Raw genomic sequence first — 16,131 nt, 5'->3', positions numbered from 1 at the left:
AGCAGGAACATTTTACAGCATCTTCTTTGAATTGCATTTTAAATTTTTTTGTACTATTTTCTCCATTACTTTAGTCAAGTGAAACCTCCACTGAGGATTTCATTACCTCAAAACTGCTGAAGTCCCATCACATCTACTCAAACTGCTTCTGTTAATGTGTCACTGTGCATAAAAAGAGAATCTGACTACTGTGTTCAAAAATTCTCCCTGAACTTGGTGCAAATGTCACAGTTAAATACAGTGGAATGCAAATGCAAGTATGCCTTCCTAAGGATTTAGGACTTTGGGACATCTTTAGGAGACAGCACTGAAATGCTGTCTTGTCACTCAAGGTGCTTGTCAAACTCATGCACCCATAGGAAATATTTAATTCCCAGTGTTTTTAAACTTAAGACTCTTGTTAAATGTTGCTCTTTTTTTTACCCTAAAATTAGCATGCTGAACCTCACTGCCTCAAAAACTCTTGCTGAATATATTTAATGCTGCCTTGTTTTTTCTCCTCTAGTTCAAGTACATGTCACAAAATAGCACCAGGACTCTTTTTCAAGCCTAAAAGACCCCCCCCTCAAGTCTGAACACAAGTAACTGGCTTCTTTCCTAATAGAGCATAACAAACAACATATTTTTCAAAAGTAAACAAATCTGTTTTCTGAATGGTTCAAAGGATGACACGTAACTTCCCTTCATTTTGTTAGCACACCTAAACCATCTCACTGAATCCTACATAGTTTAGTTTTAAAGAGCTTTATTCAGTGGTACAATTGATCTTGAAAAACTGAAGTTCATATATTCTCAGAAAGTGCAAAAGTCAACTGATCTACAGAATAATTTAGTGTTAACATTTTACCTTAGAAGAACTCGTTTTATTACGTTTGCCAATTCCACTGCCATTTCCTCTGCTCTTAGTATGGAAAGGCATGTAAATTTACTATGCAGTGGTTCACAACTGTGGAATATCCATTTACAACAAAAAAATGGAAATCCTTTTCTTAATTAAATTAAGAAAAAATCCAACATAAGAAAGACTAAGAAATAAGTGCATACTATGCTCTTGTTCCTGCCCCATCCTTCTAAAACTGCAGAATTCCAGAAGCAAAGTCCAATCCACAACACAAATCTCCACAATTCAGTGTCCAATAATAATCTACTCCAGTCTCTAACCATAGTGTCTCTCATTTTACTCTAAACAGTGAAATCTCTAATGCTTTCACTAAAACATTTTTTTAGTCTTATATCCATATACATTTCCCAAAAACACACTGGAAGAAGTTTTTGTCACTTGGGTTCTATTGATTGAAAAAATTAGAAGATAACATCATAGTCTGGAACTAAGTGAAACGTTACCAAAAAGGTACATACTTTATCATTTTCAAAAACATTTCAGTATGTAATCTGTGAGAACAGTTTAGCTCTCAAAAGCCCTAGAATAATAAATTTACTGGCACTTTTAGAAAACACCCGCCTCTTTGTGGGAAGTGTCTGAGTTATTTCTCCAGCAGTAACTCTAACTTCATCTTTGATTTTCCAATGGCAAAATTCTCCTGATTACAGAGTGAAAGAAAATTCCTTTTGAAGCTGTTCCTCAGGGAGCCTTCATTAGCCAAACTATGTGGCTGTTCAGTTTGCTCCCTGACAAAACCCTAGGATGCAGGGGAACTGAAGTAATCATAAAGGAGCTTAGGCACCTCATGAACAGCTTATTGGGAGGGATTGGACTGCAGGTCTGCAAAGGACCAAAGCCACAGGGTTGGCTGCCCACACGTCTCTTGCCAACCAACTTTCTTGTCTGGGGAGTTGGCATTGCCAGAGGCTCAGAGCATGGCAGTTTGGGTCTCTGGATGTCCAGCAGACACTTCTGCTGAGTATTCGCTCAGAAGAACCCACAGTGGAGCAGTTCCATCTGGTTTCTCTGTTGTCACAGGCAAATCCACCACAGTTTAGTTAAAAGCATTCCCATAACATCACTTCTGTGCTATCCCTTTCCCTTACCATTTCACACAGAACACAAATATTCCTGTCTCCTGACCAACACCCCACCACCTCTCCTTAATCCAAGCAGAGTTAACTTGAAAATATATTTGGGCAAGCATTACTAAAAGATCCAGTTTTTAAAAAAATAATCACGAAATGCATTTGTTCAACCAGTATCAACAGCCACGAAAGCCTTAAGCATCCAGATGTTGATGTTGATACTTGAAGGTGGTGATGCTCCAGAAGTCCAAGTGACTTGCACCTGCAACAGCGCCTCTGAGGGCACAATTGGTTCTTACATTCAAGCCAAATGCACAACCCTGACTTCTTCTCATAAAGATTCACTTAAGAGAAAATTGTATTCTCTATTAGCCATTGTGTATCAAAACAAGGGTAAGGCCATCCACAGCATGTATTAACACAAGACTTGGTACACATGGGAAGAAAAACAAAGCAGCTCATCAAAGATGGACTCTATGATAAAACAGAAATGTTCTTTGGAGTTATTTGACAGAGGTATTAGGAGCTAAGGCAAGCCAGGGTGCTAGGGATGTTTGTTGACAGAAAAAGTCAAATGCCATAGAAGTGGCCAGAAGGCTTTGGAGTTACTAGCAGAAGAAAAAGTAGTTCATTAGCAGACTGACTGGGGAACAGGGCCCTGTAGAAGTCAGTGGATCCAGAAGAGGGCAACAAAAATGGGCAGAGGGCTTAAGCCCTTCTCCCATGAAGACAGACAGAGAACTTGGGTTGTTCAGCCTAGAGAAGGCTCTGAGGAGAGCTTCTAGTGGCCTTTTAATAATTAAAGGAGGCCTACAAGAGAGATGGAGAAAGACATTAGGGCCTGTAGTGATAGGACAAGGGGCAATGGTTTGAAACTGCAAGAGGGCAGATTTAGATTGGACACAAGGATGAAACAGTTGGACTCAATGATCCAACAGGTCTTTTCCAACCTTAATGGTTCTAAGATTTTATAAGATTCTGTATGATAAGGGTAGTGGACACTGGAACAGGGTGTCCAGAGAACCTGTGGATGCCCATCCCTGGAAGTGTTCAAGGCCAGGTTGGATGGGGCTTTGAGCAATCTGGTCTAGTGGGAGGTGTCCCTGCCCATGGCAGGGGCTGGATCTACATGATATTTAAGACTACTTCCAACATTCCAACCCAAACCATTCTGTGATTCTAAGTACCAAAAAAGGTTAAGTCTTCAAAACAGAGGCAAGATAGAGCCTGGAGTAAAATTTCTTGAGAAATGCTTATTTCCAGCTCTCTTAATTAGTAAACTCATTGCATTATCCAGACTTTATCTTACCAGTGCACCTTACATTTTTGCTGCAGTGTGTCAGTTAATTTACTTCATGATAAAAACATTTCAGAATTTAAACATGGAAAGAATGGCAATTAGTTTCTCATTTGGGATAGCATTCTGGGTTATCTGCACATGCAAATGCCACATTCGTTTATAACAGAAGATGACAACTAAAAACCTTACACTTTTAAAATGATCATTAAAAATCAGTTCTGAAATAGACCAAAGCTTGTGCTGATTTCACAATTTTAAACATCAATAAAATTCATTATTTATCCAGTAGTATTTAAAATTGAGATAAGTTTACTTGAACATCTGAAGTCTGTTTCTTTCAAAAGAAAAAATGCTTTGTTCAACCGTACTGTAACTTTCAACCTAAAACTGATCCATAATGAATCAAATACTAATTTCCAAATATCCATTATTGCATTATATGACATAAAGATCCATGACCGGGGTTCATTACAATACATATTTCCGTACAGCATTTTATAAACCAAAACACTAGTAAATTAAATTTTACAATAAATTATTAATTGTCAAATGCATAGACCAGAAAGTAGTAAGCATGGAAACAAAGGGTTAATTGCAAAAAGGTTAGCAAATAGCAAGATATTGCAGCTAGCACAAATCCCAGAGACTGAATATAACTGAGAATACTCCACTGTATAATAAAAATGTGAAAGATCCACAAACTATTTGTAATCATATACCGTGTTCTAGGTCCATACAACAATCTGTAAAAATCACTAACAAATAATAGGATATTGCAATTGTTTTCTATAATAGAAACTTACAATTTATTTTTAAAAATACATCCAAAATATAGTTTTCTAATTTAGCCGGGTTTCAAGACATTTAAAGTGATTTTTTTTATACAACAGCAAGACAAATACAGTGATACTGTATTGCTTACACTGAAACTGATGTACTAGCAAACCACAAAGGCTGAACAAAATGCACAGGACAAGTTTCAAAAACAACAGACTGACTTTCACTGACCCTGAAGATCACACAACAAGAATAAATGTATGGACAGATAGGTTTGTAACTATGGAAGGTATTGCAATGAAGGAACTCTTGAGAAAGGTTTAAAATATAACAATTATTTGCACTAGGAACTTTAGCAGTATGAAACAAGCAACCTAAACCCACTTACACATGTGCAACATACAGTTTCATGAAAAATATTTGAACTAGTAAGCTTATTATGTGTAACAGTACTATTTTCTTTAAATTATAGGATTCTAAAATGTATAAAACTGTTTTTCCTTTCATGTGATTTATATTAAAATGATTTTTCTTGCTGTCAACATCGAAAATTTAAAGCTGTTGAAACTAAACTTCTCCTTTCATTGGCGAAGAGTTTTTGGTGGGTAAATGTCACAATTTGGTTAAATCCTGATGGGCTCTGAAAACTTTCAAGGCTTGTAAAGATCAAAAAGTTGACAAGTAATTTAAGGTTGAAATGAAATCAGAAAAACAATGAAATAGTTTAATATCCATGGTGGATTAAGCTTCAATAGTCACATTTTTGTTATTGTATTGACAGTGGTACTGACAGAACCCAGTAATATTAGTCAGTCTCTCATTCAGTACCAAGGAATATTCATTCATAAGACTAGAAATGACAATAAATCACACAGGTGGTAATGTGAGATCATGCAATCATAAAAAATAACTGTTAGAAACACTAAGGGTCTCAGTTGAAGGTAACTTGATATATTTCATTTAACTTAGAAGCAGTTATCTTAAAGTAACTGAAACAACAAACTCAGAACTTCACGGTTTGGTTTTTCCATGAGCTGATGCATTCTTCTTAGAGGACTGTAATGGTTACCATGGATGAATAAGGAAAAACCATGTTGATTCCTGTATTTACCTGTTTTATAACCCCCATTCCTGAGAAAACCCCATTATGCCTCATTACTTATCAAAAGGATGAATTTATAGTTTAAGAATGATTAATGAAATAATTTTAAATAATTAATGAAGATCTTGCTGAGCAAAGTGAGCAACACTGAAACAACAACCTCCTGTATGGGATGCATCTTTTAGATCATCATAAAGACAAAACAGATTACTTGGCAGGCAGCATAGATGAGCTGCACTCTGCCTTTACATCAATCTTGAAAATCTATTATCATAAAAATGTAAAACTTTGGGGGAAAAAAGGTCACTTACCAGTAGCCAGAGCTGTTTGCTATGTGTGGTATGTATGCACTTTGGCTCTTTAGAGGTCCAAATGTCAGAGGTATCCAACATCATAAAATGTAGGGGTTTTTTGGCCCTCACAATATACAAACACCTGAATTTAAACAACCTCATGTGAAACATGACCAAGGTTTCTGTGCTTATGAGTTAACACATCCTAAGTACATAGACTTGACCCAGCAGTCCATGGTAGTTGCAGTCCATGTGTAACTGACATTAACTGGCATTCAAACAGACTAGGGCACAAAGAGAAAACAAGGACAGGAATCCAGAGAAAATCAGGTTCTGAGGACACCCTCTCCAAAACAGTGCTCCAATTAAAATTTAAAAAAAGGAAAAAAAAAAAAAAAAACAAAGAAAGAAAATACACATACTAGCTACGGAAAGGCAGCTAAATACCCATCAAGGACTGTAAAAACCTTGCTAGGGCACACAGAAATGCGGTCAGGAATGCTAAGGCTCAGACAGAACTAAAATTGGCCAAAGATGTCAAGAATAACAAGAAAGGTTTCTACAGATGTGTGAGTAGTAAGCAAAAGCACAGGGAAGGTACAGGGCCATTGCCTAACTAGGCAGGGAAGCTACTCACTAGTTATGCTGATAAGGCAGGGCTTCTCAGTACCTTCTGTACTTCCATCTTCACCAGCATTGCTGGACTGCAGAGCACCAGATCAAGTATCTACAGCAGTGCATGTGTCACCATGTAGGTGAACAGCTGGTCTGCAGCCTCTTGCAAGGGCTCAACCCACAGAAATCATGGGCTCAGAAGAAATCCACACTAGAATATTAAGGGAGTGGCTGACATTGGTGCAAGGCCACTCTCCTTAAGAAGTCTTGACAATCTTGATGTAATAGACATTTCTTGCGCTGAGAGCAACCGATCACTGCAAGATGTGATTGGACAGGGTACTAGATAGTGTCTTCTGGGGTCCTGTTCCCATGAAAGGTTGGAATGAAAGATCTTTCAAGGTCCCTTCAAGCAATAAAGATGGCTGAACTGAGGGATTCAATTGCTAAAAATTTACATCTGTAGATACACTGATATTTTCTCAGCTGTTTCCAAAGCTGGAGTACCACATGAAAGGCTGCATCAGCTGAACCTTTTTGTCAGCTCTAAACAAAGAACTCCATATTACACCTGAGGCTCAAGCTATGGAGTGAAAAATTTCTTCAAGGATGTGAGAGAGATTTGCATAGTGTACTGCATTACAAAGGAAAGCAGGTTTTTATTTCCATCTTGCTATTACCTGGGTTTCATAAATCTGGAGAATATTAGAGTAAAACTCTTCCAAGTGTAGTGGAATGCCTGGGAAACTACCCCCAATATATTCAGAAGTAATATATTGTCAGTTTCCTTTAAACTTTTAATGTAGAGGACTGTAAATCTCCTGTGCCTGCTAGGGCCAGAAGTGGATTACGGATAGCAAGGGACTAGAAAGCAGGGTCAGAATTTCTGAGGAGAGCTGAACTGGAGAATGATCAACCTCTCATCTGCAACTTGGACCTACAAATCAAAAATGGGCCTCTAACCCATGGGGAGAGAACAAGCACAGCAGGTTGGCAGCAACAGTCCTTCATATTTCCAAAAACTCTGCTGAGGAGACGCACACCTCCTGAGGCACAGGATAGTCATTTTCATACAGCTCTCCAGGAAACACAGATAAAGAACTAGAACCCTACAACCTTCAAAAGGTGTAACATGAGAAGTGCTCCGCTTCCATGGCCAGTTCTAACACAGAAAAGGCACAGCAAAGGCCCACAGACATTGTTCCATGCTATCAGGGGTCCTCAGTGCTAAGTGCTTTGATCTATGGGATTGGATATGACCAATTGTGAGGTATGGTCCTCCACAACATTCTTTCTGAGCTGGAGAGATGGATTTGAGGGGTGCACTGTTAGATGAGTAAGAAAGTAGATGGACAGTCACAACCTGAGGGTAGTGTTCAGTGGCTCAGAATCCCAAGGAACATCAGTGACATGTGGGGTCCATATCAAGACCGGTGTCATTATCTTCCTGCAGCCTCCAGTACCTGAAGGGAGCCTACAAGAAAGATGGAAAGGGACTTTTTATTAAAGAGCATGTAGTGACAGGCCAAGGGGAATGGCTTCAAACTGAAAGAGAGAAGGTTAGATTAGAAATTAAGAAATTGTTTACTGTGAGGGTGGTGAGGGACTGCAACAGGTTGTCCAGAGAAGCTGTGAATGCCCCACCCCATTCCTGGAAGCATTCAATGCAAGGTTGATTGGGGCTCTGAGCACCCTGGTTTAGTGGAAGATGTCCCTGTCCAGAGGTGGCTGGAACTAGATGACTTTTAAGGCCTCTTTCAACCCCAACCATCATCTGATTCTGTGATTCTATAATACAGTCTCCAATTATAGCTTGGATAGAGAAAGATCCAAGCAGCTCAGTTAGTAGAACTGAGAAGAACACAGAAATTCAATGTCAGAGGCAGTTCTCAGGTTATCTGGTAGTGCTCCTCAGATGCTGAGAAAAAACTACAGAACTCAAGAACTTTATAACCCAAGCCTCGTCTTGTAGCCTCTTGGTGTTAGGGGGCCTTGGAACTGCCACTGCAGAGTGGGCAAAGGCCTCCATTTAATCTGATCTTCTAGGCAATTTTTAGTGCAGGCATGTGTTTCTTGTTTGCGTCAGGCTCTTCCTCACTCAGTTCTGCCAGAGAAAGAAAGGGGTCATGCTAAATCAAGCTTGGCCTTGACCCAAGATTCAGAAAATGCTAGATGCTAATGTCTAAAGAAGACCATTTTCACTAGGATACTTCTCTCATTTTAAGCAGCAGGAAGTAAACATGCCAGGGGTGCATTACTTCCTGTTGCAAAAGGAAGGAAGAAGCAATCACATGTCAGTGTTACTTGTCACATGAGTCACATCCTCAAGACAGAAGAACATTTAAAGGAGCTATTTAACATAGCTCCTTAGATGGAGCTATGGAGTGATTCAGGCAACATGCATGGAGTATCTAGGCCCATTTCTAATGATGAAAGGAAAAGCAGCAGAGGGAATGTCCTTCCCTCTGTCCTTCCCATATGGAAGGACAATGGATTTGACAAACTCAAATTTGAAAAGCAATCATAGAGGACTGGTTGGAAAAGAGAATTGCATACCTAAGGGCTAACCATAACAAAAAATAAAGTCATGGACAAAAGTCAAGGGGCATCTAGAATGCCTCCATCACTGCGCACTGAGTATGAAAGAGGGAGGCGTAGTGTGAAAAAGCTCTGAGACCAGAAAAAGCAAGAGTATGCTGTCTTTGAATGCCTGCACTACACACTTCTCTGTTAGTTTTTCACAGTATAAAACAGCTGATGTCTACCACATTATTGTTAGAATATAGTATTCTGTTGCATCTGCAAAACAGTCACTACTGACTCTTTGCTTCTTGTCTTTTGATCAACGGCATCAATGTTAACACCAGAATATTTTTAAATGTGAATGTCCTCTATTTCCCTGCACTTGGGGTATGGTATCCAGTGTTTAATTCAGCAGGAAACAAATCACTCTTCAAAACAACAGCCAAAACTAAGCTGGGTCTTGTCTGCATGGAAACTGGCCTTTTTCAGGATGTTTGATTATGTATTTTCCATTTGATACGTGAAAAATAACTAGCAGCAAAACACTGAAAACAAAACTCAGAGAGGAAAGTTAATTTATTTGTCTAAAACATCAAACTAAGTTGAGATATCTTAATTTAATCAAAGCTTCTTCCGTTTCCTCATAAGCCTGAAATTCATAAACAAATATTCCAAGTCCGTCTACCTACAAAAATAGGATGGACAATTCTTGACCTTCTTCAGATATCAAGTTAATTTACAAGTCCTTGAAGACAGATGAAGAACAGGAAGGGATCCTATATCCTAATACACTCCACCACATTTCCCAAGTGTACTGGAAAGGAGGAATATGAGCCTTCTTTGGAAAGGTGCATTGGAAGGCTTATGACCATCTCTTGGAGACAGGGTATGCATTTACATCACCATGACTGCCATGGTACAGAATCCTGGATTGCTACTTTTACACACCGTGCCCTATGATCTGAGAGTTGTAGTCTGCTGTCTCCATTCGCAGAATGTATGGGATGATGCTGTCAATCTGAACGTTGCCAATCAGTCCTGCGAAGAACAGCTCTTCAGTTATGGCAGCACTCATCAGCCTAAGAGCGGGCAATCGGAGAAGAAGTCTAGACAGTCTGGAAAACAAATTTGGTGGAAAGTTTTACTTAGCAGAGCACAGATTTTGGTGTTGTTCTCCATGATATTATTAGCAAAAGAAGAGAAAAAATATGACAAGGGACACTACTGGTCAAAGTTTGCTATATCTAGTTTATGAAAGGCTTAAATATTTAAATCAGTATAGCATTAAATTTATGTTTAGTCATGTCTTGAACAGTACAGAAAATGTACAAATGCCTGTGAACTACATGAACTATGTATGTTTGGATTTAAGACTAAATGAGGAAATATTCCAAACAGATGCAAATCAAATTGTATGTTACTAATATTTATTTTGGATATTTAATTTTAGAGATTAATAATGAGATTAAAAATACTGCACAATATATATGACCACATGCATAATATTTGAAGTGCTCTAAAGGTAATTCCTTAATTTTAATGAGGTAAGAAGAAAATGTATGTATCTATTACATGAAAAACTGTTCAAATCAGTTTTCAGACTCTGAAAAGAGAATCATCAAGTAAGCATCTTAGTTTACAGACCTGTAAGTATCATCGGGATACGCCTTTGTTACATAGTCCTGGAACTCCATGTAAGCTTTTTCTTGAAATTTCTCAATCTGTACCACATTTTCTAGACCTGGGTGATCTGAAAAAAAAACCCTCTTCTTTGTTATACCCGTTCTACAGAAAATGAACTAACATCAATACAGACTATCCAGTTGCCAACATACTGATATAATTAAGTGGTAGCTGCAGTAACTTCGGTTTTAGTGGCAGCCACTACTTTACCTCCTTATATTTCTCTTTCTTTACACTTATATTTTACTTAACTTTCCATAAATAAAATCAGACATTTGAAAGAGTTCAAATAAATTCAGTGCTTGCAATGTTTATGTTAATCTTGATGATACAACTCTGTTCTCTGTGTAGCAGTAAAACAGGATTGTTTCAACGCACTGACACTTCCTGGAACATTGGATGCACAAATAATATTTAGGTGAAATGTGAAGTATAAAATTAAGAGCAGTGGAAGAAGCAGAATAAAAAGCTGTGAACTACCTAAGACATGTAGAAAACAGTACTGAACCATAGAATATGCTGACTTAGAAGGGACCCATCAGTATCAAGTTCAACTTCTGGGCCTGCATACGACACCCTAAGAATCACATTGTGTGCCTGAGAGCACTGTCCAAATGCTCTTTCAATTCAGATAGTTGAGAAAGAACAGTCTGGTGCAAAAATTTCAAATGTGCTAATCATAATTTTTAGCAGTGATTTGAACTTACTTGAAATATAAGTGTTGCTAAAATGAAAGGACATCAACCTAACTGCCAAGTCACTCTTGGAAATTATTATGCAGTAATTCTGAACTCTCTACATGGTCTGTAATTTTATTATCCATCTATCTGAATGTAAAAATTTTACTGTCATACTAGCATGACAAATCATGTAGATGAAGAGTTAAGAGTTATGTGCAAAATGCGTCACTTCGTGCTGCTGCTTTTAGAGCCACGTCAGGAACACAGCAAGAAGTCAACTTCGGCAAACAGTTTGAAGAGCACTGCTTGTACACTTGCAGCCATTTAGAAAGATGCCAAGTCTTCTTGGCACACCCTTTACACTAATCTCTTTGCCCAAGGCTGTCTTGTAGCAATCAAGCAGCTGGCTTGGCACAGTTGAATCACCAGGGCCTACTAAAGGAGAGGTTCTTGCCTTAGGGCATGCACAACCCAGCCCCATCCTGCAGTACAGCAGTAAAATCCCTGCCATTTTAAATTTCTGGCCTGTGAGTCATTGCCGGGACATCCCTTCTGTTCAAGGTACCAAGCATGACTTTCACATGTATGAAGATTTTGTTATATGGCTCAAGAATCAAGAGTTCTGACAACACATTACCATTAAAGCAACTAGTCATTAGTAATGTGAATTTGAAAACATCAGCTAATTTCTCTCAATCATATGACTGAACGAGAGTATTTTCCCAAGGTATTTTTCCTTCTACCTTTTGTGTTGTCAAATATAACTGGAAGGAGACAAACTTCCGACTAAACTAATAGGTAAATACTACTTTGCAAGTGTAAGGTTCCTCAAGAAGTATTTTTTGGTGTCTAACAGGATTGATTTTTCTACACAGGCTAGAGGATTCTATCATAAATCCTAGTGGACATAATCCCAAAAAAATGGACTTGAGGTATTCTCCCACAATTTTGTTTCTTTCCTGAAGTAACCTCTACCAGTTTTTGTATAGTAATGCCACGAAAAGGATTGCTTTGGGGTAAGAACACTTGGAGAATTATATCTCCTGCAAGTCTTATTTATTAAAATTAAACCAGCAAACACCCTCCTACCATCCACTTGGAGAAAGTCTCTTCTGTAATAATGGTGTATTTGCAACTGTTCAATCCTCAGCAGAAAAGGAAAACTGCCAAGACTTTCAAGCATGCTTAATATACTGTGTTTAAACGAAGTGGGTTTAACGGTGAGTCCTGCTTATCAGGAAACTGAAACTGTTTCAGTGATACAGTGAACTATACAAGCAAACACATAAAACCATGCAAGACTCTCCTCGTCATAAGGACTGACAGCTGGATCATGTTTTAGAGTAAAACACCCAGGATCAGATTTTCCTTAGTGATCCACAATAAAAAATATCACAATAGGAATTCCTCTGGAAATTTATCATCTTTTCTCAAGGATTCTGACTCTACTTATACTACCTTTTTTTTTTGCATGAATGTCTTTCGTCTCAGAAGTCTTCCATTACTGCAATATATATATAAAATTATATATATATATATAGGTAGCAATGGAAGATATGCAGGGTTTTGTTTGTGCACTTTGATGAATACCATGAATTCCTGCTGATGCTGCCACTTTTACTAGATAGATACTACATATACCTTTTACTAGGTAGATACTACATACAGAAAATATCATGCAAATCTGAGGGAAACTGCAAAGCAAGAACCTCACAATATATGAATTCTATATATTAGAAAACCTGCTTAAAACTTACATTTTGGAAGGGTCCAAGTTCTAAAAGATTTTCTCACCTCAACTAATTTTTCTATGTAAGGGTAAATTGCAACTGAATGCAAAAAGAAAGTTCTTCTTGGATCTAATAAGTCTAGAGAACCAACAAGAACCAAATAGCCAGATCTCCTCCATGTCCTACACTACTGACAGGCGTCATTAAGATTCTGTGAGCATTTTAACATCTGCTCCAATCTTTCGTACAGGACATCAGCATCTTCAAAAGGCAGAGCAACAACGATTAAGGAAGCTGCTGGTGCTTTTAACACCTTCTAATGCAAAATGGAGTAACCAAATACTTACTTTCTAAATGTGAGAGTGAAAAACTCTTGGAGATAGAGGAAGTACTTGAGATTTGCACATTTTTCTCTCATCAAAAGTCTTTACTTGGCTTTGTATTAAATCCCAATTATGAATGATGAATCTAAGGCCTGCAGGATGATGCTGATAGAATACCTAAACACCTTTTGTGAAAAGTTAATTCTGCAACTTCCAAGTAAGAAAATTAATTTTGTAACTTTCTACAGCCAGGCATAAGGGATACACAATGCAATTACCCAGTAAGCATCTACCATAACCAGAGGTCTCTTTCCTCCCTATTGTAAACTAATCACCCAGAAGGGAAATAAAGTTAGATTACCTTCACTGTCTAATGTATGTCTAGTAATGCTACTGAGAGTACATTAAGCAAATACTGTTTAGAAGACAGAAATAATAACATAAGTGAATGTCTCTGGTGCTCATTCACCAGAAATGCTATATGCAGTCAGTGTGGGGGAGAGGAGATGTTTCTGTAATTCTGAATGTGAGAACTGATGCCCAGATAGATTGAAGTTGGGATTTTAATATATGAAAAACTATCTCATCTGCATGTGCAAGAGCAACACTTCAGAAAATTTAACTGCAGGCCTTCAGAAAATGTACCCCTGAAAGGAGGCACAGTTAAAAGCAATAAATAAGTAAATGAAAAGAAAAAAAATCCCAAAACAACCAAAATCCCATACCCAAAAGAACAAAACGCATGAGTGGCACAGCCAAGAATAAAAATCTACAAATAAAAAGAATCAAAGTCCCCCCCTGCAAAAAATGTCCCCAAAGCAACATTCAGTTGTTTACATTAGAAGAGTAACCCTCCTCTTCCTACAGTCCTTACAAACCTTCCAAGATTCCTCAACAAATGAGGCAGTAACTGCATATAATGAAACAGGTATGCAGCAACAAACAGCACAGATTAAAATGTTACATCTGGAATAATTACATACCAGGACTGAAGAGGACAATTGCTTTCAAATATGCATATTCATATCCATCTAGACACAGTTTAACCATGCTGTTACAAAACTCTTGCAATTTGAAGACATGCTCCATTACTAGTCTTCCTCTGTCTGTTGGCAACTTCTCTAAATCAAGACACACATAACAAAAATTCCCAAGTTAGCACACATGCAAAAATGTGGTCACACTGGAATTTCAAAAATAATTATTTTTCTAGATTCAAACAATGGGAAATCTATGCCATCTATAAATTCCTGATAGGTTTGAATAATCTTTACACCAGAAATTACAGAGTATTAACTCTGTTTTTCCACCTCTTCTAATTAGGATCTTCCTGCTAATGTTTCCAGTTATCAGGCATGGACTAGAGCTTGAAATGATCAAGGAAGGAAGAGACTACTTATAAGAAAAGCACATGCTGCAAGTGCTGACCTGTGCTCTGTGCCTAAGGCTCAGGCGCCACATGGAAGGACAGTGTCCAGCTTTGTGTTGTTCAGAGACCATGTCACTGCTGGGAAAGGTGTACCATACACCTTCCCTGACTGACACTGAGGGGAATGTGGTTGCTGCAGAGCTGCTCCCCTTGAGTCAGCAATAGCAAAGCAGCCTGAAAACTCCATTCCCTCCATAACCCATCAAACTAGAGTCTCTAGACTCCACAAACTTGGTACCTCTTGGAGATACTGCAGCTGGCAGACGGCACAACTGGTTCTTGCAGTCAACCTTGATTCCCAATTTAAATGGTAGAAATATGTATTCGTAATAATGATAAAAACATGACTAATTACTACAGTACCCTCTCTGGTAAACATACTTTAACTATTACATAGACCAAAAATTTCCAGATTCCATTTTTATCTGCTAGAGACAATCACAGATTTGTTAGTATCTTTAGCTGATCCAACACATCTCATTATTTGATCAGTTTTAAGCTATTGTTATTTACAGGAGGATCTTGTGGATGCTTTTAAATCACAAAAACCCCTTGGAAATAATTCTTTAATTACCTTATCATAAAAGAAGATTAAAACATCTATAGTCTGGTAGGCTGTTTTTTTCTAGTTTACCAATCTGCATTTGCATAGCATCAACAACAGTGAATTTTCATACCCCTAACAGCAAACAACTCAAAAATTTAGTTAAATCTGAAAATGCTTAGATTTTTCTATGAGCACCTAACTTATGAATAATGTGTTATGACTATGAACACATGAAGACTATACTATTATTGACTGGATAGCTTTTAGTGGTGATAACCTTGTGAGTATCCACAAGGACACAAAGCTTTTAGCTAAAACTCCCTTCCAGCTCGGAACAGAATTAAAGAGACCAACTGATATGTCTTTCATTTGAATGAAAAATATGCCAAAGATGCAGGACATAGGATTAGCAAGGAACAAAGCGTACTTAGTAGAGATCTGTTGAAGACTTCTATGTAGACTCAAACTGATACACAGAAGTCAACAAGCCAAGTTATCTAAAGGAACTGTATCAGCAAGCTGGCATTCAGCTGCTTTGTGTCACAGCCATGAAGAACAAGGACAGGTGGGTCATTCTTGACTTTGTATCTTTCATACAGAGGAATCATATTCACAGTACTCTTGTGTTCTTAACATTGATGCTGCCCAAAATATTCCTAATTTGGGCTGATGATATTAACAGACAAGAGGATACTATTAGACAATATAACACACCAAAAAAGTTTTTTTTATTTGGAGTTAAATATTATCACAGCTGACTTTCACAAAATTGCTAAAAAATTCTGTCTTGGGGACTGTAGTTGCTAGTATCATTTTGTTTCAATACTAACATGAAATTCTTTAAACTGTAAATTTACAATAACAACTGAAGGATAAATAAAGAGCTTCTGCGCACTTTAAAACTTAAGAAATATCAAGTAGTTCCCCAAGTCTGGTATGTGCACAGTATACACCTTACCTTGTTGTAAACTGCCTTGAAGGTGATTAACAAAAGCAGCTAAGATCGTTGCCACATTCATAACTTGTGAGCATTGTGCTAGACCAAGCGTAAAAAGTTCATTCCAGCAGGCTTTTACTAATGATATGCTGTTATCCTGTCTATTAAAAAGCACAATAATTTAATAAAACCAGCCATCTGCATTCACACTTTTTTTAATT

The 16,131-nt window shown here is 37.8% G+C and overlaps 1 protein-coding gene across 3 annotated transcripts in view; it reads right to left on the bottom strand.

Annotated features, from left to right (window-relative positions):
• Positions 1-9,140: 9,140 nt before the first annotated feature.
• NR2C1 (nuclear receptor subfamily 2 group C member 1) overlaps positions 9,141-16,131 on the bottom strand; it is a 47,914-nt gene continuing 40,923 nt past the window's right edge. For all 3 annotated transcript variants that reach the window (XM_041474361.1, XM_041474360.1, XM_041474363.1), the window contains 4 exons: positions 15,932-16,071; positions 13,981-14,118; positions 10,226-10,331; positions 9,141-9,696 (listed from right to left, as the gene is read on the bottom strand). In XM_041474361.1, coding sequence (XP_041330295.1) covers positions 9,522-9,696; positions 10,226-10,331; positions 13,981-14,118; positions 15,932-16,071 — 559 coding nt within the window. In that variant the 3' untranslated portion in view covers positions 9,141-9,521. The remainder of the gene's footprint in view (positions 9,697-10,225; positions 10,332-13,980; positions 14,119-15,931; positions 16,072-16,131) is intronic.

This window comes from Pyrgilauda ruficollis, unplaced genomic scaffold (assembly GCF_017590135.1).
Source record: "Pyrgilauda ruficollis isolate IOZ18807 unplaced genomic scaffold, ASM1759013v1 scaffold32, whole genome shotgun sequence".
NCBI classification, from domain to species: Eukaryota; Metazoa; Chordata; class Aves; order Passeriformes; family Passeridae; genus Pyrgilauda; species Pyrgilauda ruficollis.
The sequence above is the reverse complement of the archived record's forward strand: the minus strand, read 5'-3'. Positions and strand labels throughout refer to the sequence as shown.